This window comes from Rosa chinensis, chromosome 1, assembly GCF_002994745.2.
Source record: "Rosa chinensis cultivar Old Blush chromosome 1, RchiOBHm-V2, whole genome shotgun sequence".
Classification (NCBI taxonomy): Eukaryota; Viridiplantae; Streptophyta; class Magnoliopsida; order Rosales; family Rosaceae; genus Rosa; species Rosa chinensis.
Genome location: NC_037088.1, coordinates 5,189,201 through 5,209,663, shown reverse-complemented (window position 1 = coordinate 5,209,663; position 20,463 = coordinate 5,189,201). Strand labels below are relative to the sequence as shown.

The 20,463-nt window shown below is 44.4% G+C and overlaps 1 protein-coding gene across 14 annotated transcripts; it reads right to left on the bottom strand.

Annotated features, from left to right (window-relative positions):
* Positions 1–12,484: 12,484 nt before the first annotated feature.
* LOC112192096 (protein argonaute 4) lies at positions 12,485–17,711 on the bottom strand. 14 transcript variants are annotated; one of them, XR_005808381.1, is made up of 6 exons: positions 17,141–17,709; positions 16,947–16,996; positions 16,534–16,547; positions 14,642–14,704; positions 14,126–14,271; positions 12,504–12,968 (listed from the first exon to the last, which is right to left on the bottom strand). XR_005808381.1 is itself a non-coding variant. In XM_040516522.1 (5 exons), exons 3-5 carry the CDS (start codon positions 16,440–16,442, stop codon positions 12,690–12,692), a joined length of 453 nt encoding a protein of 150 aa, XP_040372456.1. In that variant the 5' UTR covers positions 16,443–16,547; positions 16,947–17,021; positions 17,141–17,698; the 3' UTR covers positions 12,485–12,689. The 14 variants fall into 14 exon arrangements, 4 of the variants coding, with proteins under 4 accessions (XP_040372456.1, XP_024187436.1, XP_040372457.1 ...); XM_040516522.1 differs by lacking the exon at positions 14,642–14,704 and having other exon boundaries at positions 12,485–12,968; positions 16,415–16,547; positions 16,947–17,021; positions 17,141–17,698; XM_024331668.2 differs by lacking the exon at positions 14,642–14,704 and having other exon boundaries at positions 12,485–12,968; positions 16,415–16,547; positions 17,141–17,698.
* Between the last annotated feature and the right edge of the window lie 2,752 nt (positions 17,712–20,463).

The window sequence follows — 20,463 nt, the reverse complement described above, 5'->3', positions numbered from 1 at the left end:
ATTTTGCTTTTCGTTCTTTGCTTTGCTCGAACAGTTGAATGTTGCCTTCCTAGAGTGCTTTTGCATTGTAGGTCTCAACTGTCCAAGTATATAGTTAATTCCCAATCGATGGTTAATTCCCATCTGTGTTGATAAGCAACCGGAGTGCTAGGGATTAGCCCTACTTTGGAGCAGGGAACTCAAGGTGAATGTACGCCCTTCGTCGTTCCACCATATCGATGCTGAAATCTGTACTAATCATCAAGCCGAACCGTGGCTTTGCAGCTAGAGCTGATCGCTGTCAAACATGGTCCCTCATCAATACCCTCGCTCGTGAGAACTGCTCATCGCCGTGGCTTATGGTGGGGGATTTTAACGAGATTTAGTGTCAAGCAGATAAGTCTGGAGGGCCTACTAGAGCTATGACTGCTATAAACCAATTTCAACATATCATGATGAATGCTAGTCTATTTGAGATGGCTATGTGGGGTGTCGTTTTACTTGGTTGAACAAATTCACAAAAGAACGTTTGGAAAGGGGATTCCAATCGATGCAGTGAACGTTTGGAAAGCTGGTCCACTCCTCTTACTGGTAATGTATTGGCACAGCTAGGTATCAAGATTCACAATGCTGGTAGACAACTTATGCAATGGCATCAAATTGATATGCAGCAGCGAAGGGCAGAGCTCCAGGATGTTCAAGAAAAGTTGCTTGTGATAATGAAGCAACCCTTCTCCTCGGAACAATATGAAGAACAACGAAGACTTCATGTTAGGCAGAGTCAGCTATACTTACACTCCAAGAAACTTATTGGAGACAACGTTCAAGAGCATTATGGCTCAAAGATGGTGATCAAAACTCGGCATACTTTCATTGTGTTGCCTCACAGAGAAGAAACAAAAATACAATTAAGGGTCTCCTAACTCCTTTGGGTTTTTGGGAAACTGATCATATAGCCCTACGTCACTTGATGGCAGATTACTATACTCGAGTATTTCACTCTAAAGCTATGAATGATGAGGCTATTTCAGAGGTGTTCAGAGCTACTCCTATGAAGGTCACGGCTGCCATGAATAATGATCTTACTATGCCGTACTCTGATGAGAAAATTAAAACGGCTCTATTCCAAATGCATCCTTCTAAAAGTCTACGGCCAGATGGTATGCATGTCTCCGTTGTTCTACCAGAAATATTGGCATATTGTTGGTTATGATGTTTGTTTGGCTATCAGGAACTTTTTGGAAAAAGGTGAGGTCTGTAAGGAGTCCAATTTTACTCACATATGCTTAATTCCGAAAATCCAAAACCCCACTGAAGCAGCTTACTTCAGACCTATTGCCCTCTGCAATGTAATATATAGAATTCGCTCCAAAGTCATAGTTAACAGACTAAAAAAATGTTTGCCAGATATTATATCTCCTCTACAGAGTGCTTATGTTCCGGGTAGATTGATCTCAGATAACACACTGGTTGCCATAGAGGAAGCACATTTCATGCATAAACTCAAGTCTCAGGAAGAAGCTTTCTTTTCACTTAAGTTGGTTACTTACATGAGCATTTGCCAAAGCATAATTAGCTATAATGAGCCGTGCTCATACTACCGCCAGCGGTACCAACTCGCACCAATGGAGTGACCTACGGAAACACAGCCAACCAGGCTACCGCTTGAGCCCCTGCTCACCCCCAGATCACCGCTGACGCGCCACCACGCGTTGCCCCAAGATAGCATCAGAAGCTCCAGAAGCTGGAAACTGAAGCATATCAGTCCCACATCGAAAACATGGAAGAGGTCAGCCTCTTCCCCACCTATAAAGGCTTCTTTCCTCTCTCCTCATTAATGACGCATTTACTACTTACCTATTGTTATTCTATCAACAAAAATACATTGACTAACTTAGGCATCGGAGAAGAAAAGACCGCCCAATGCGGTCTCCCTTTGACGCCATATGTATTTTACTTGACAGATATCGGAAGCTCTGAGAACATCACAAGTAGCAGTCCGCCTACCGAACTAGCATTAACTAAGGTTTAGCCACTGCTAAATCTTAGACATTAACATTGGCGTTGTCTGTGGGAATCCTTGAACAAAGGTCATCCCACCACAATAGTTACCATGACTAACGGTAGTGGGGGAAACGCGGAAGAGCAGGCGAACCAATCCGCCAACCCCCATCCCACCAACCCCGCGACTACGTTAACCCGGCGGTTAAGGTTAACCGTGCACTATTCAACACACCGGTCAACCCTAGCGTGGAACCTCAGGTTACTCCCCAGGTCCCGCTGACTCAGACTACAGCGGAGACCAGACCAGGTAGCAGTAGCCCACCAGGACAGGACCTCGCTGCTATGTATGACCTGGCATTGGCAGACCTCCACAAGGCAAACAAGAAGTGCGAACAGGAGCTCAAAGAAAAGGTTGAAGCCCAAAAGCAAGTGGCCACGCTAATGTCCAGATTCGACGAACTGAAGAAGGCGCTGGAGGCAAATGCTAACCCAGCGCAGAGTGAGCAATCGCAGAGCACCAGACGTAGTCGACACAACACCGGCAGATTGGTACCGGCACCAATCATACAGATGTAGGTACCGCTGAACCCACCCAAGTTACTGGGAATGAGACCACCTCCCCTGCCCCGACTAATGCTAGAACAGGAAGCGGAGTCGCAACCACACACTAACCGCTCCCCAACTAGGGCTAGAACTGAGGGTAATCAGCCTGAACCTCCAGTCGAGGCCCGCTGGCGATACAACCGCCCAAATCCTGGAGAGGATGCAACAATTAGAGCAAAGGCTAATCCGGGCAGAGGCAGGTGACCCAGCGCCAATTCCAAATCCGCTCTTTGCGTCCAGACCAGGACCATTCACCACTAGGATACTGCACGCCGTCTGACCAGCACATGCAAAAACACCAAAGATGCCACAGTACAGTGGAATGACGGACCCCTTCGTACACATGGACACTTTCAAGAAGGTAACCAACAACAAAGGATTTGATGACGCCAACCTCTGCCACTTGTTCAGCGAAACGTTGGATACTGAGGCAATGAGTTGGTTCTTCAAGTGCCCACCGGGATCCATCTACTCATTCCATGCATTATCAAACACTTTCATTTCTCGGTTCATCCTGTTGGCCACCCGACATCACAACACAACTCAGCTGTTCAACATCAAGCAGGGCGCAGAGGAAACATTGAAGGAATTTGTCACCAGGTGGCGAGCGGTGACATCTCAGTGCCGTGATCTGGATAAAACAATAGCGCTGGCAGCCTTCAAGCAAGGACTCCTAAAGGGACCATTTCTCTATTATCTCAATTACAATCATCCAAATGTTGTGTATGGCCACGTCATGGGTGAGGCCGTCATCCATGTACAGGCAAAATTCATCACATATGGAGAAACCCCACCATCACCGCCAACAACGGCAAAGTCCACTCAGCCCTCCTCCAGCCATCAGGAGACTACTAACAAAACCTCTACTACACTGCCAACTGATAAGAAGAGACAGTGGCAACAGGGCAACTACCAGAGCAAGTGACAAAAGGACCAGCATTACCACAAGAGCAACCGCTCATCCCATGGGGATAACCGTAACAAACAGACGGAGTCCTCCTAGCGGTGCGCAGTGTTTACAGTCCTCACGGCCTCGTATGAAGAGATATATGACCAGTGCAAAGACCAAATCCCTTCACCACCCCCAAGGAAATACCCAAGGGTGGGAAAACTAAGAAACAACTGCAAGTGGTGTAAATACCACGAGGATAGCGGTCACAACACCAACAACTGCAACACTCTCAAAACGGCAATTGAGACTTTATATCATGATGGTAAGCTGGAACAGTTCAAGGTGCGTTAGCCACCACCTGTGGTCGCCAACATCGAGCCCATGCACCGCATCAACACCATCGACGGTGGTGCTCCAATCACCAACATGTCTCATATGGTAAGAAAGCGTTATGCACACGCTAACCACCCCAAAGAAATTTGCAACATCCGCTATGAGAGATCCGCTAAACTCCCAAAGTCTGGTTGGGAACCTATCACCTTCTTGATCGATGCCATGCTCAATAAATGGTCTGTGGGAAGGGTCCTTGTTGACAACGGATCCTCTATCAATGTCATCTTCAATGGCTGCTACAACCAACTCCAGCAAAATAGAAAATTACTCCAAGATCATGAGCCACTGCTTAACTTCTCCGATGACGTCACACAACCACTCGGTTCTGACTACATGCTACTAGTTATAGGTGCTAGTCCATGCACAGCAGAGATACATACAGAGTTCATCGTCGTAGACTGCTTCAGTTCGTATAATGCCATCATTGGTCGACCGGCGCTAAATAAGCTAAAGTGCATCATAACCGGCTACATACTTCTCATGAAATTCCCTGCTACACCCAACGGGACAGGCTGTGTGGAAGGAAGTCAACAACTGGCATGAAAATGTTATTCAACAACTATAGCGCGGTCGACACGCCGTCATGAGATCCTAACGGTAGGAAACCATGCACTGGTGACAAATATTTTTGATGACCCTAAGGATGACGAAGAGAAGTATGTTAAAAAGGAACCTGTCACCCCAGAGACATCCTTGAAGGTTATCAGCATCTCCGACAAGCACCCTAAGGGGACGGTTCTCATCGGCGCTCAGCTAGCCCTAGAGATAGCGGCAGAACTCACTCAATTTCTACTAGAGACAACACCGCCATCTTTGCATGGTCCTACGTTGATGTGCCAGGCATCTCCCCTGAAATCATCACGCACAAGTTGAGCATAAAGCCATCCTTCTATTCGGTCAAGCAGCGGCGAAGGGCCTTCGATGAAGAGAGATATCGTGAAATAGGGGAAGAGGTCGCCAAGCTTCAAGGAATTGGGTTCATCCGCCAAGTCAATTACCCTCAGTGGATTTCCAACTTGGTCATGGTCAAGAAACCTAGCGGAAAGTGGCGGATGTGTGTAAACTTCAAGGGTCTTAATAAGGCATGCCCCAAAGATAGTTTCCCGCTACCCCGCATCGACCAAATGGTGGACGCAACAGAGGGACACGAGTTGCTCAGCATGATGGACGCCTTCTTAAGATACAATCAAATGAAGATGCACCTCGGCGACCAAGAGTGCACCACCTTCACAACCGACAAGGGCTTATACTGTTACAATGTCATGCCTTTCGGTTTGAAGAATGCTAGAGCAACATACCAGCGGCTGATGAACGCCATGTTCGCGAAACACCTTGGCAAAATAATAGAGGTATACGTGGATGACATTTTGGTCAAAAGCATCAAAGCCAGCGGGCACATGGGAAACCTCCGCATCATATTCACCATTCTCTTGGCCTATGGAATGCACCTCAACCCTGAGAAATGTTTCTTTGGCATTACCGCCAGCGAGTTCTTGGGATACATCGTCAGTGAACGAGGCATAGAAGCTAACCCTAACAAGGTGAAAGCCATCATCAACATGAAGTCCCCGGAATGGAAGGTTTACATTCAGAGCCAACAGGGAAAACTGACTACCCTTTCTCGGTCCATCTCCTGACAGACTGACATATGCCCCCCATTTTTCAAGGTTCTGAAGAGGACCCACAAGAAAGTAATTGACTGGACCCCAGATTGTGAGGCGGCGTTCCAAAGCTTGAAGGAGTACTTGGCGGCAGTCTTACTTCTTTCCATTCCTGTACAGGGTGAGATATTATACATCTACCTAGCGGTATCCCTATCAGCGGTAAGTTGCGCCATTGTACAACTAGAGGGCCAAGAGGAGCTCCTAGTTCTACCACGGCAGAGGTATGAACGGGGCGGAGACAAGGTATACCCCCTGGAGCAGCTCGCTCTCGTACTCATTGTCGCCGCTAGACTCCTCCGCTAATACTTTTAGGCCCACACAATTCATGTCTTAACAAATCAGTCGCTGAGGCAGGTAATGCAGAACCCTGAGCACTCCGGGTACCTCAGCAAGTGGGCCATCGAGCTCAGCGAGTTTGACATTGATTACAAGCCAAGCATCGCCATGAAAGGCCAGCCGATGGTAGATTTCCTCTCTGAGCTCACCGAGTGTCAGGATGAACCCAACCTGAGGGTAGAGGCCAATATAGAAATGGTAGCCACTGAGAAACCAGCACCCCAGCAGCAGTCAGACTAGAACCTCCATGTAGATAGCTCTACCTGAGCCAAGGCCTGCGGCGCTGGGGTTATCTTGAAGAGACCAGGGGGACTGAACGTGGAATACGTGTTAAAGTTCAATTTCAACAGCCTCAAATAGCATGGCGGAGTATGAAGCGCTCATTGCAGGCTTACTCCTCGCCATCGACTCAGGCGTTGACAGCGTCAACATATTCAGCGACTCCCAGCTAGTCGTTAACCAAGTCAATGACAGTTTCCAGGCCAAGGACCAACAGTTGGAGGCATACTTGGGGTACGTCAAGACGCTTCTCAAAAAATTCAAATTTCACACCATCACACAGATCCCCAGGGAAAAGAACGCCAAGACTGATTCACTGGCAAGACTAGCAACCGCTCAACCACACCAAAGTCTAGCGGACACAAGGGTGGAATGCCTTGACAAGCCAAGCATCACAAAAACCCTAGCGGAGATTTTCAATATTGAGGTCAATCCTAGCTAGATGGATGAAATCATCGAATACGAGCTCAACGGAACGCTGCCAGCAGACAAGGTACAAGCGCGGCAACTTAAGCGGAGGGCAACCCACTATAACATCCAAAATGGCAGGCTCTACCACCAAGGATTCACCCACCCCAACCTCTGGTGTCTGACGCAGGAGGAGGGAAAGGTCGTGCTTGCAATAATACATGTCGGGGAATGTGGAAACCACTCAGGGGCCAGGTCGCTGGCCAATCGCACAATGTGACAGGGCTACTTCTTGTCCATGCTCGGCGACGACTCCAAAAAGGTGTCAAGGTCTTGCCACAAATGTCAACAATACGCTGACCTCCCCCATGCCCCGGCGGAACCCCTGTCAATCATCATTGGCCCATGGATCCACTCCACGTGAGGCCTGGAGTAGCTTGGCAAATTCCCAACCGCCAAGGGCCAGTTCAAGTACATCATTGTCGTCATCGACTATAATAGTAAATGGATAGAGGCGGAACCGCTAACGGCAATAACAACCGCCAAGGTAACTCACTTCCTCTAAAAGAACATCTACTGCCGCTACGACATTCCCCACACAATCATCACAGACAACGGCACACAATTCAACAACAAGGAACTCATATCTTTCACCGCTAACCTGGGCACCAAGATAAGTTTTGCATCTGTCGCTCACCCCCAAACCCACGGCCAGGTCTAAGCAGCAAACAAGATAATCAAGAAGCTGTTAAAAAAGAAACTTGACGACGCCAAGGGTTTATGGGCGGAGAAGCTCCCGAAAGTTCTATGGGCCATCAGGACTACCCCAACTTCCGCCACCGATGAAGCACCATTCTGTATGATGTTCGGAACTAAGGTTGTCCTACCCATTGAAGTCACCCAACCTACAGCTAGGGTCGAGGGTTACTGCTCTGAGACCAACAGCGAAGGTGTCAACCTCAATAAAGATCTCCTCGAGGAGAAACGCCACAAGGCTCATTTGCACAACTTGCAAAACAAGCAACGGGTATCGTGTTCCTACAACACCAGAGTCAAAGTTCGGAACCTCAAACTGGGGGACTGGGTAATGAAGGAAGTTATTCCACAGCCAACGGCACTCCGCCCAACTTGGGAAGGACCATACAAAATAGTGGAAGTCGTTAGCCCTGGCACCTTCTACTTATTGGACAAGGATAGCGTCATAACGACCTACCGTTGGAATACCGAATACTTTCAGTATTATTACAAATAGTCATGCCGCTACCCAAGAGCATCTTGACTTAGCTAAATTTTTGTTCAATATTTAGCTAAGGGAAGCTACCCAACGGGCACAACCCCGCTTTTGTAAATGCTGATCTGTCAGCTATCAATGAAACGAGGAATTATTCAAACCATTGTCACCAAGTCTAGCACAAAAGTTAACTGGCAACGTCAACAACATTCGGCAGGCCACATCCCCTACATCGTGCACTTGGAACAATTTCAATTCCTTTAATGTTTCATTGATTAAGAAAAGCCTAAGTCAAAGTTCTAGCGATACACAAACATCCAAACAACACCAACGTATCATCAACGACAATCCAACACTTGGGCAAAAATGACAGAAGGAAATAGATTCATCTCATTAAAAACTAATGATTCAATTACAAGCTTATAAAATGCCTCAGCGGCCATACAAAGTCAATAGCCTAAATCTCCTGAGACTCTCCTTGCGAGCCGGCAACTCGACCGCCATCCAACTGCGTGGGTTGCTCAATTGAGAGGATCGTCTGATCAGAGCCAAGAGCAGTGGGACTTGGCGTAATCATTGTCCCGTCATCATGGGTATTGGCAGCCATAAATCGGACATAAGAAGCATCAGAGGCCATCGGCATGGGTGATTGCTGAGGTCATTCGTTTGACAGATGGAGGGACTTACCTCTCCCAGACCGCGCTCCTTCAAACTGCAATGGCTCAAGACCACCATCAGCGCCCCCCGGCTGACTCCCCTCCGCTTGCATCTGCGCAGCCTTCTCCCAGTCAATCACTCATGTGGCATTAAGCTTCTCAATGTTGGCGGTGGCGCCCGCAATGCCAGCTTGCTTTAGCGCATCCTTGTACTCATTTGACAGCTTGAAAGCTTCTACAGCGGCGGCAGACAATTTCTCCTTCTCCGCCTCCCAGCCCTCAGCCTGACATTAAAAGCGCTTTACCTCTTTTGAGTAGGCGGCGGACTCCCGCTGAACGGTGTCCAGCCTCTTTACCTTGGCCGACAACTGCTCTTGGATGCGAGCAATCTCTTCCTGCAACTTCTCCACCTTAGCATTATGCTGAACGTCCCAGCTAATGGCAACATCCAGCTTCTCCCGGGCATCCACTAAGTCCACCTCTGCCTTCGAGAGTTGTTGCTCACACTCTTGTAGTTACTTCTTGACAGCTTCCAACTCCTGCTTCAAACTGTCAACCTCCGCGCGAAGCTCTTGCTCAACGGAGGATGGTTTGGAGACCGCTAGAAATAGTTCATTCAGCCCAACAACAAGTTGGCCGAAGGCCGAGCTGAACGGTGACGGTTGCAGCGGGGTGTCTCTAACAGTGCCATCCATGCCACCAAATCCCAACCATTCACATATGCCAAAGAGCACTTCCCACTCATTACTGGTAAGAAATTCTACGCACAAAGAGAAGGAATCTAGATTATCGGTGGGCACTTCCCCGCCGGCATTGGTGACCACAGTTTTCCCGCCCTTCCACGCCCTTTTTTGCTGTTGACGCTGGGAGATCGGCATATTGTCCATTGCTTCCTCTTCCTCAGCATCATTCTGCCACCTTTTCTCCTGCAGAGGGGGCAGTGGGGACGGTCGCCCCCGCCGATGTATGCTGTTCCAAGCCAGCTATGGTGTCGGTCTCACCACCGCCAAGTTCCCTCCGTGGAGCAGTTTTTTCTTTCTGCGCCACATGGCGCGATCTGGCAGGCCTCTCCACAGCCTTCTCGTGGCGCCGACCTTCGGCCACGAAGCGCTCTGCTTGGGCAACGGACGGACATGCACCTGTCTCCTTAGCGGGCGGAAGATGGGAATGCAGGGGCATCTCCAGAACTACCTCTCTGTAGGAAGGGCGAACCTCTTTCGTCTGCGGATCGATGGTGGTCATCTTCGCCTTCAAAGCCGTCGCGAACATGCTCTCCAAGTAGTTGTTCAACCTGGCATTGTCCATCGATTTCTTGAAGGCTGCACGGCTTAACTTATTGCTAGGAACGGGATCTGTACAAACAACATCAACTCAATCCAACATGTAAAGGAGAAGGCCAGCAAGAGGTATGCAACGACAATTACCTGGAAGGGGCGTCAGGTGCAATTCCGCTAACAATTCCCAGCTTGTAAGTAATCGCAGATCTAGAAGGTTTCGATTTTTCCAACAAGCCTTGATCCGCGCCACGCGACACTCTTCCTCCGGCATCAGCACAAAACGCAACCCCGCTACACACATCAAGAAAATAGAAAGTATTAGACTCCTGTGTATATAAAAATGGGGGGGGAGAGAGAAGCAAGGCAGACAGCGGCAACCTCGGATAGGTTGAAACTTAGATTTAATCCTATGGGTCGGTCCTTCTGGGTTCAAAACCTGCGTCATACTCCCAACCATCAGTCGCAACGCAATAGGTTGCCCTCCAAAAGGACATGGAATCCGGCGGATTCTCAACTAACCGAGGAGCCCCGGCACAACTACTCGGGTTCACTTGGCCGCTGCACCCTTTCCTTCTCACATACGTTAGCTCGTAGAAGTGCAACACCTCCGCCACCGTTGGACCTCCACAGCCGGACATCCTCCATAATGCGTTCAGAGCTATCAATAACTTCTACATATTGGGGCATATCTGCCCAAAAGCAAGGTCGAACTCACATAGTAATATCTGGAGATTCAGCAGCAGCGGAAAACAAACCCCCTAACGGAACACAGCATCATGAAAGGCTGCGTACCCCGTTGGAATTGATGATGAGGGCTCGTTCCTCAGCGGCGCCCTTAGCTTCGCTACCGTGGGAAGTTTAAACACCCGTTTTATCCTATTTATCATCACTTAAGACATCGGCCCAACGGCTTCGTCCACCGGCATCCAGTCTGACAGCTTCCATGTCGATACGACAATGTTTTCATCAGCGTCATTTTCACCCTCCTCACGAGAACCGCTGGCCGCACCGTGGCTAGCCGATAGCTCATCTCGCCATTGGCTAGCGCCGTATCTTCCCCTGTTGACGCAGCGGACTTCGGTCATCCCCTAGCCATTGTCAGATATATGGTTTGTAGTGGTATGATGTCTAGCGGTTGAACAGTGAGGTTCCTGCAGGGGCAGACAGACGCAACGAGTCAATAAAAACCCTATCTGAATCGCTGAGCTACACGTCAAACCCGAAATCCTCACTGCTCGAGATCTCTATGACGTTAGCCATCACAAAAACCCTAAAACCCAAATCAATTAGTTCCAAAGGGATCTAAACTGTAGCTATGTCAGATTCTATCCAAGAACACCACCAACGAAACTTCAGAAAATACCACAACTAGAAAACATAGATACCTAACAACACCTAGATTCGACCATCTAGAAAAATCAAAACCATCAACAATCTACCAACAAGGCCAACACCGACCCACAAGCCTTTCTAGACCCTCAAGTACAACATAGCAACAAAGAGCAGGAACAAATGCAAACTCAAACACATCCAGAAACCCAAAAAACAGCAACCAAAGGTAAGAATCAGAGCACCAACCTGAGGTCTGTAGAACGTCTGCACTCGATGAATGCCTGCTTCTCACTCTAGGATGGAGTTCTCTCCCTCGAAAAATCAACGCCCCAAAGTTCAGTCACAACACTCACTCCTTCACACTCTCACAGACCAAGGCTCAAAGAAGACGACTCAAAGCAAAAGTTTTAGCAAAAGTTCAATCAAATCCATGTCGTCCGCTAAAAAATGACATCACACTAGAGCAGTACACGTGTCCCACTATCGCACTTACTCTTCGGATTAACCCGGCGTCACCTCGGTGTGCTGAGGCGGTGTGCACTCGCATTAATGGCGAAGAGACGGGCGTGCTGAGGCGGCGTACACTCACACGCCAACCCAATGCATGATGACCATGTGTAAGGAGCTATCAAACGAAGCATCTATCCGAAGTAACCATCAAAAGGCAAACATACCAATTGTCAGGAGAATCTTCGCTAAGCGCAACACCGCTAGCGGAACTTCTCCCTTTTCATCTTGCACGTGAAAGTATCCACTAAGAGCAACACAGCTAGCGGAACTTCTCTCTTTTCATCTTGCAAGCGAGACAAGCTCCGCTGAGCGCAACACCGCTAGCGAAACTTCTATCTTTTCATCTTGCAAGCGAGGCAAGCTCTGCTAAGAGTAACATCGCTAGCGGAACTTCTTCCTTTTCATCTTCACTACACCAAAAATCTTATCAGACAACGGCAGAAAACCGTTGTGGGATTTGGAGACCCACCGTTGTAGAGTGAGCCGTTGTCTGACGAAAAATCAGACAACGGTGGAACACAGTTGTGTGATAAACACACAGACAACAGGTATGTGTTATAACTGTTGTGTGATAGCTCGGCAGATGGCTAGGCAAATGCCAAGCGCAGATGCGTAGCAGTTGAGGCGCTGTCTTCAGACAACAGTGCCAGTTTTAAGCTGTTGTATGTTAAGCGTGTCAGACAACATTTTTTTATTTTGTTTGTTGTCTGATTGATCTTCAAACTTCAGTTCTTAGACTATATCTGTTGTGTGATTAACTTTAGGACAACAGAGTTCAATTAATTCTATTGTCTGAGTATAAATTAGAAGACACTGATTTGTTAAAAACCGATGTGTGATATGATTGATTACAATGTGTTTCTGTCCCATTTTTGGCCATTCAGACAACAGGCAGTGATCATTATATCTAATCTGTTGTGTGATCATTTGAACATCCCATTCTGGAATTAGATTGTGCATTCCTTTGGTCCATTTACGAAATGAACAGTAGTTCATCAAATACAAACATTGTAAACCATCAAATGAGTAAACTAAATACTTTAGGCTCTATGTAGAAGCTGATTGTATGCCCATCTTTGAATGCATCCTCACCCCACAAGATTTATAGCTGTTGCCTATATATGTTCAAATAGTAAGACATTTAAATCTATTAGTCAGCAGAGGAATCTTTTGCCCTTTTGTTCCAAGGCCTAGCCTAGCAATTGGTAGGCGCACAATCTTCTCCTTTAAAGGTTCAGGTGTAATATCTACTTGAGCACGCAATGGAACAACATCTGGTGGGATAACAGGGGGTGGGGGTGGCAATGCATGCTCTGCCCTCTTTTCTCCATTTGCGACATTTTCTACATTTGCGCCATTCTCTCCATTTGTTTCATTTCCATAGGGCTCAAATGAATCCATAGCCTAAAAATGCACCAACAGATATTAAAAGGTAAACATTAGTAGAAGGTAATTTCATTAGGAAAAAAAGAGCATGAATGATTAAAATTTCATTTATAGTACAAAGGATAATTTGGAAAACAAACTGAACTCCCCAAGTATAGCACCAGAACAGCTAAAAATGCACCGTGTTTATATGCATCTATGAAGACCAAGAAAACTCCTTTCAAATCTAAAACAGTTATACAAAAAATAATTATAAGGGTTTCATTTCCAAGTCGAAAAAACACGAACTAAAACCATAAAAATTGCCGGAAATACCCAAAATCCTACAAACATACTCATAAGCATTCTAAGAGTAACAATAAGCTACAAGCTTGAGACAGTTTCAGAAAACTGGTAACAAGAAAGAAAAATTCACCAACAACTATTCTTTCAGTGATTTTAAGCACAACTTTGCAGATTTCAAGTAGACATGCAAATCTACTATTTTGCATAGTTTCATGCTATTCGCAGTTCAAATGGATGGTCAAACAAGAATCCAAAGTGACTAAAATGTTGAATTCTGCAGAAATCCTGAAACAGTGCAGTAACTTCAAAATAGCATAAGTATCTCATTTTAACTCCTTTTTTCACAAAACCATGTTCAAAATGATCATTGAAGAGTCTCCTTTAAGATATCAAAAACTGAGAGTAAAACAAGAAATACAGGTTTTTCGAAAATCATGAAACGCCCCACTGGTTCAGCTTGGGTGTCAAACGCGGGAAGAGTCAAAATATCAAAACAGGCTTGGCCACTCATATCAAATGCTTGTAGATACTTGAACCTAGAGACGATAAGCCAATATCGGTAATACTAGAAGAAAAATGCTTAGCAAATTAACACTTCCTAAAATCATGCAGAAAACAGAAATGACCAGGCCCCTGGGATCACCCTCTTTCAAGATTAAACCCTAAAAAAAACATGGTTGAATTATATCAATTAGACGAAAAGCAGATATTATAGATAGAGGAAATAAATACCTGGGAGAAGAGAAAGGAACAAGTGTACAAAATATCACCCAATACTCGATGGAGCTGACAGCTAATTAAACATAACCAATAGCTACCCCAACTATCGAGCTCAACATATCAATGATAGATAAGAAAAAAAAAACACATTGAAGGAAATGACTACTGACCTCTGCCTTAGCATGGACAATCTCTTGAAGCTCATAAGGGAACAATGAATTGGACTTTTGTTGAAGGCTCTTCACAACATGGTTGGCTGCATCTTGAACTTGAGGATCATGAGGCTGCACATCTTGCCATCCTGGAGCATGCCCACCTGATCAAAACCCAATTCAGTCCCATAACCCAATTCTGAATAATATAAATCCTGGAAATGGTAGAATAACTCCTAACAAGGTTTAGGGTCATTTTTCAGTCATGTATACCAGAGCTGTCGGCGACCAAGCCTACTATTTTTGTATGAATGCATCTTAAATTAGATGTCTTACATCTACCCAAGTCAAAAATGATCAATTCTACAATTCGGCTAAGCAGTCTTTACACTTAGAACAACCCCAGAGCCCATAATTGCAATTGCTAACAAAAATTGTTCCAAACTTCTCTATCTGTTATTAGTCATTTCCAAGAACAAGAAATTAACTTAAAACCTTAAATTAGATATTCATTCTCTATATGCTTTATTCTACCTTTGCTATACCAATTGTTTCATATTAATCATTCCTTTAATCTAGCGCTGAAAATTGTCTCAGCTGCAAAACAATTACTCATATAAATACACAATCGAATAAGGATAGAATCCGAGCAAAACACGAAACTCAAGTAGGGAGAAAGACAAACTCAACTAGCATGACTTAACAGCATAACAGCATGCCAATCTCACTTGAATAATCAACATAAAAGAAAGGGACTTTACTCTTTGTAACCCATTAACATAAAACATAGGACATCATCAAGCCTGTCAATAACCTTTATTTAGCACAAATACATACCCTCTTTGTGCTGCTTCTGAAGTACACCCACAGAGAAGAGAGAACATTGAAAATGCTAAGGACAAACAACAGATATGTCCTCAACATTTCTAGAAATCTTTCTATATATACCAAACAAGTTGTCCCAAGAAGACAACTAAAATTATTGATATAATTACATGAGAGAAACTTATCTAGGCAAAACACACAAGTTGCAATCTATCCAAACCTTGATTGATTATTCTTTCTTAAAATACATAATGGAAACTTATAATCACAAATTACTAGTAATAGAGCAACTACTATAACTCAATTCCCAAAAAGATACTAATAACTTCTTTGAATCACCAATAAATACAACATCCATCCAAGACATCTTCTGTTATTACGACTTTCATATATAATGACTCTTATGTCTATTAATAAGGCAACAATAAAGCTTTATACTTCACAAGCTGAGCATTCCCATAACATTATTACTACCAGTGAACAACTACCACACTTAAAGTAGTCAACACAGAAAAATCCAGCTAATATTACTCTCTACTTCCAGCCAAAACCATCAAGAAATCTTTATAACTAATAAAGAGTCATGACCTCCAGTTTGTAATTTTCTACATTATAGCACCCACTACCCTCTTTGCGAGATTAAAAGCATGCACAGATAAATGCTCATACAGCAATACAACAGTAAGATAAGAAATTATTTACTTGCAACCAAACAGCAAATATTGACAGTTAAAGCATGAGGTATAAGGATACCAAATGAGCCAAGATCTGTATGGGGTTCTCATAATACACATACCTACCTGAAAACAATACCAGTTTGTCCTAAGCTTGTAAAACCTTTTTCACTATAATTTAAAATGATGCTTGTTATATAAGACATTCAACGGAAAATAAACCACACAAAAATTCAAGAAGCAATATTAAGAGAGTGGAGTCACAGTTACCAATTGCTGGCTGTTTCCTTCTTTAAATGTACTTTCCAACCAAAGAAGAAAATTCCAGATGTCAGAGAAACAAATTGAAACATGAGAAAGAGTCAGCATCATCACCAGTACATTCTCACGATTCCAGAACCATCCACTGGTTCATTCAACCACCACAGGTAAATTCCTTGGGATTCTAATCCCCGCTTTGATACCATTTTGTCACACCCTGACCCTGGGTAATGACTAACAAATAGTCTAATAAATCCCACAGATCACATAAACTTTGTGAAATTGTACTGAAACCAAATTAACTTGAGCAGATTTTCATCCGTCCTGTTTCGTTCAAACTTTTAACAAATCGTCATTTAGTTTCCTCTTTTTCCCCGGTTATCACACCTTGCTTCTTTGCAGTCAAACTACTACAGAGACTATTGTGAGAATCTTTCCTGCATACCAAGTTTATCTCACAATTTTTTTTTTTAAGTTCAAAAGTAAAAGCTTTACCAAGCAAGTCTTAGCTTAGAAGCCTAGATACCTGAAAATGATATCTACTTACAGCAACTCATTTTCAAGAAAAACAACATGATCAGGGTCCCTAATGGCAGCTTTTAGCAGTCCATGAGCATCTTCAGATGAATAAGGGGTCAAAACTTTCAACCCAGGACGGCAGCTTACCATGCTGCATAACACTAGATAAAAAAAACATATCATCAATTGTCAATATTCATTCCCCATTCACAGACCATGAATAAACTAGATGGTACATATGAAAATGCCAATTAACAAAAGTAGTTGAGTAGGTAAATGAAAAGGGGCCGAGGAGCAATTACTTGAGAGTGCTGGGTACCAACACCAGCAGCAGCACCGTTTGAACGAATGCCGATGTAAGTACTTATGTAATTTCAATAGTCTTAACAAAAATGAAATAGTCTAACATCTATCTTCATCCTTCAAGAATCACACTATAATCCAATTTCAATGGTCTAACTGTTACTATATATACACAGATACTAAACTGAGGATCAGCTAATTTGTTTGTATAAACATATACTGATATACGTATAAATGAAGTACAGAAACTATTGTACCTTGATTGAATTTGCGAACACAGGGGCTATCTACGCCATCACAGACAAAGCTGGAACAGCAAATTTAATCAAATCCTATGCCAAGAATTAGATCAAACATCCAAATCGAGCAAAAAACATATACATATGGATTGAATTGAAAGATTGTTGGGATCAAATTCAAAAATTCAAAACGAAAACCCTAGATTACTGACCGATGAGCTGCGAGGAGCGAAGTGCAGAGCATCAAGGATTAGAGAGTCGACTATTCGATCGAAATGGTGGGCATTTGAAGAACTGAATCAAAAAATTCGGAAGTGAGTCCCTTGAAAAAGTCTCTGATATTGTCGGAGACACCGAACTTATGGAGCTCCGCCTCCGATGGCTCAATGGCGAAGGCACAGGCGAAGGCGAAGGTGGAGGCGGATTTGACAATTGAGAGGTTGGAAAGCTGAGGGGGTGTGATCTCGGAGACGGAGAGTAACTTGATTTTGGCGGAGGAGCTGGTAATGGTTTGGGATTTCTCGAAGCTTTTAACGGAGAGAGAATGATAAGAGTGAGGGAGTGATGGCTGAGTAGTGATAATAGAACCCTAATCTCGGCGGTGATGTGTGTAGGCGAATATCATAATATAGATGGAGGAAGGGATTGCGGAGACAATAGGGAGATGAGCGATCTAGGAAAAGGGACAGTAAAATGCGAGAGGAGATGATGTTTTGAGGAGAGATGCTCAAAGAAAAGATCATTTGTTATTTTGTTGAAGTGTTTTTTGTGCAAGTGGGAGATAATAGCTATCAAGGCGTGGGGGTTTGTTTTTTTTGTTGTTTTGTATTCGTGAATCAGACAACACATATATGAAGTTATGTTGTCTGATTATACATAGTTTAAATTTGAGCTGAGGGAGCAAGGAGGGATAGTTCCGGCCTATGTGCAATCATAGTACCAGTTTTGGTGCTAGGGATAGGTATCTCTCATTTAGACAACACAAATAAGAAATTACATTGTAGGAGTACATATATGTAACCTACATTTTGATCAAAGTTTGTTCATTTTGGGGGAATGAATGACATTTTGGATGCATTGAGATCTTGCCAGTATATATTTTCATTACTTGGACAACACAAAGTAAAAAAATTGTTGTATGATATTTTGCAAACTACACTCATACAACAGATATAACTATTCTGTTGTCCTTTGGAGCACCAATTTAGAGCCAAATTTGAGTTAGACTAAGAGGGAAATCTGCCGCTATTTTTTTTTTCATTCACACAACGAACTATTCTTATAACTGTTGTGCAATGATCTACTAGCTAAAAAGTTCAGAATTTTAACCACCTTATACAACGCAAGTTTTGTAAACGTGTTGTGTGATTCACTTTTCTTCATCACACAACACATTTTTTATTTTCGTTGTGCAAAAAGTGTTGTGTGTTTAAGTTATTGGTGTAGTGTCTTGCACGCGAAAGTCTCCATTAAGAGTAACACCGCTAGAGGAATGTTTCACCATCTTGCCAGTAACAGCCCCTGCTGGCTGGGCGCAATACAGCTCGCTGAGCTTCAAGCCGGCCGCGATGCTTTTTACCGCTTTTTAATAGCGGAGGGACTTCCGCCAAAATGGGATTCCCTAGGCGACGCCTCATTCTGACAACGACCGCCCCACGGCGTTGCAATCAAAATACATCCCACCAGGCCAAGTAAGGGGACAGATCAATAGTCTTCGACTGCCTTGATCAGGCACGTTGACCACCGACACTCGGGTATCAAAGCTCCGGCTCGCTACCCAACACCCTCTGTTCTGTGCAGATCCCCCTCATCAAACAATATTGGCCAAACGGAGGCCCATCGTAGTCAGTGAGTAGGGGACTCCCTGGGGGCCTAGCAGGGGCCCACCTGAAAGGGTATAAAGCGTTTGCTCAATAAGTCCATGGTTGACAACGCACTGACACTAATTATGCTTTTTCAAGTCTAGCGGAAGTAACGCTTCAAACCGCTAGGAAACTCCCCAACCAAGATTGCCCTCCTTGATTGGGGACTTGGGGGACTTGTACTTACATGAGCATTTGCCAAAGCATAATTAGCTATAATGAGCCGCGCTCATGCTACCGCCAGTGGTACCAACTCCCACCAACGGAGTGACCTACGGAAACACAGCCAAGCAGCCTATCGCCTGAGCCTTGGCTCACCCTCATATCACCGCTGACGCGCAGCGCCAAGATAACATCAAAAGCTCTAAAAGTTGGGAACTGAAGCATATCAATCCCACATTGAAAACATGGAAGAGGTCAGCCTCTTCCCCACTTATAAAAGGTTCTCTCATCTCTCCTCATTAATGACGCATTTACTACTTACCTACTGTTATTCTGTCAACATAAATACATTGACTAACTTAGGCATCAGAGAAGAGAAGACCGCCCAATGCGGTCTCCCTCTAACGCCCTTTGTACTTTACTTAACAGATATCGGAAGCTCTGAAAACATCACAAGTAGTGGTCCGCCCACCGGACTAGCGTTAACCAATATTTAGCCACTGCTAAATCTTAGACATTAACAAGGTGGTTATTAGTAAGGCGTATGATCGTCTTGAATGGGCATACTTGAGAGCTATTCTCACTAAGCTTGGGTTTGCCACTCAATGGATCAACATGGTGATGACCTGCGTGACCTCTGTTAGTTATGCCATCTTGTTAACGGTGAGTCCTCTTCTACAATAACCCCAATGAGAGATATAAGGAAAGGTGATCCGCTCTCGCCGTATTTGTTTATTCTATGTGCTAAAGGTTTATCTGCACTTATCTCTCAAGCAGTTCAATGGGGTAGATTCAAGGGCTTAAAAATGTGCCCGCAGGCACCAGTTCTTCATCATCTCTTTTTTGCAGATGATAGTCTTTTCTTTGGGGCAGCTACTATGGAGGAGTTCATTGTTATTAAGGGAATACTTAACACCTATGAAAGTGCTTCGGGATAGAAGGTAAACTTTACTAAGAGTAGTGTTGTTTTTAGTAACAATATTCAGCATCACTTGAAGGCTACTCTAGCCGCTATTTTGGGGGTAAAGTGTGTGAAGGAGCATAATTGATATTTGGGATTGCCGCTGAGAGTTAGACGGTCCAATACTTGAAAGAAAAAGTATCCAAAAAGTTGATGAATTGGAAGTCCAAGATTCTTAGTTGCGCCGGTAAAGAAATTCTTATCAAAGCAGTTGCTCAAGTAATGCCTACGTATGCTATGAATTGCTACCTTCTTCCCAAGGGTTTGTGTGATGACATTCACCAACTTTGTGCCTCTTTTTTTGGGGTGACACTGAAGATAAGAAGAAAATCCATTGGAGGAGTTGGGAAAAGTTATGCTTAACTAAAAAAGAAGGCAGTATGGGATTCAAGAACATTTATGCCTCCAACCTTGCTTTGCAAGCATAGCAAGGTTGGAGGCTTCTCACTAAACCTAATTCTTTGGTAGCTCAAGTTTATAAGGATCGTACTTTCCTAATTGCTCATTTTGGGAAGCTGAGTTGGGGGAGGCCCCTTCATATTCTTGGAGA

Excerpts from the sequence above, each read along its gene's own strand:
- LOC112192096 (XM_024331661.2), bottom strand. The coding sequence starts at position 17,172 with ATGCTCTGCACTTCGCTCCTCGCAGCTCATCG. Across the intron at positions 16,997-17,140 it reads TCGCTCCTCGCAGCTCATCG|CTTTGTCTGTGATGGCGTAG; the intron begins GTCAGTAATCTA and ends TTGCTGTTCCAG. Across the intron at positions 14,272-16,946 it reads TGTTCGCAAATTCAATCAAG|GTGGGCATGCTCCAGGATGG; the intron begins GTACAATAGTTT and ends GGTTTTGATCAG.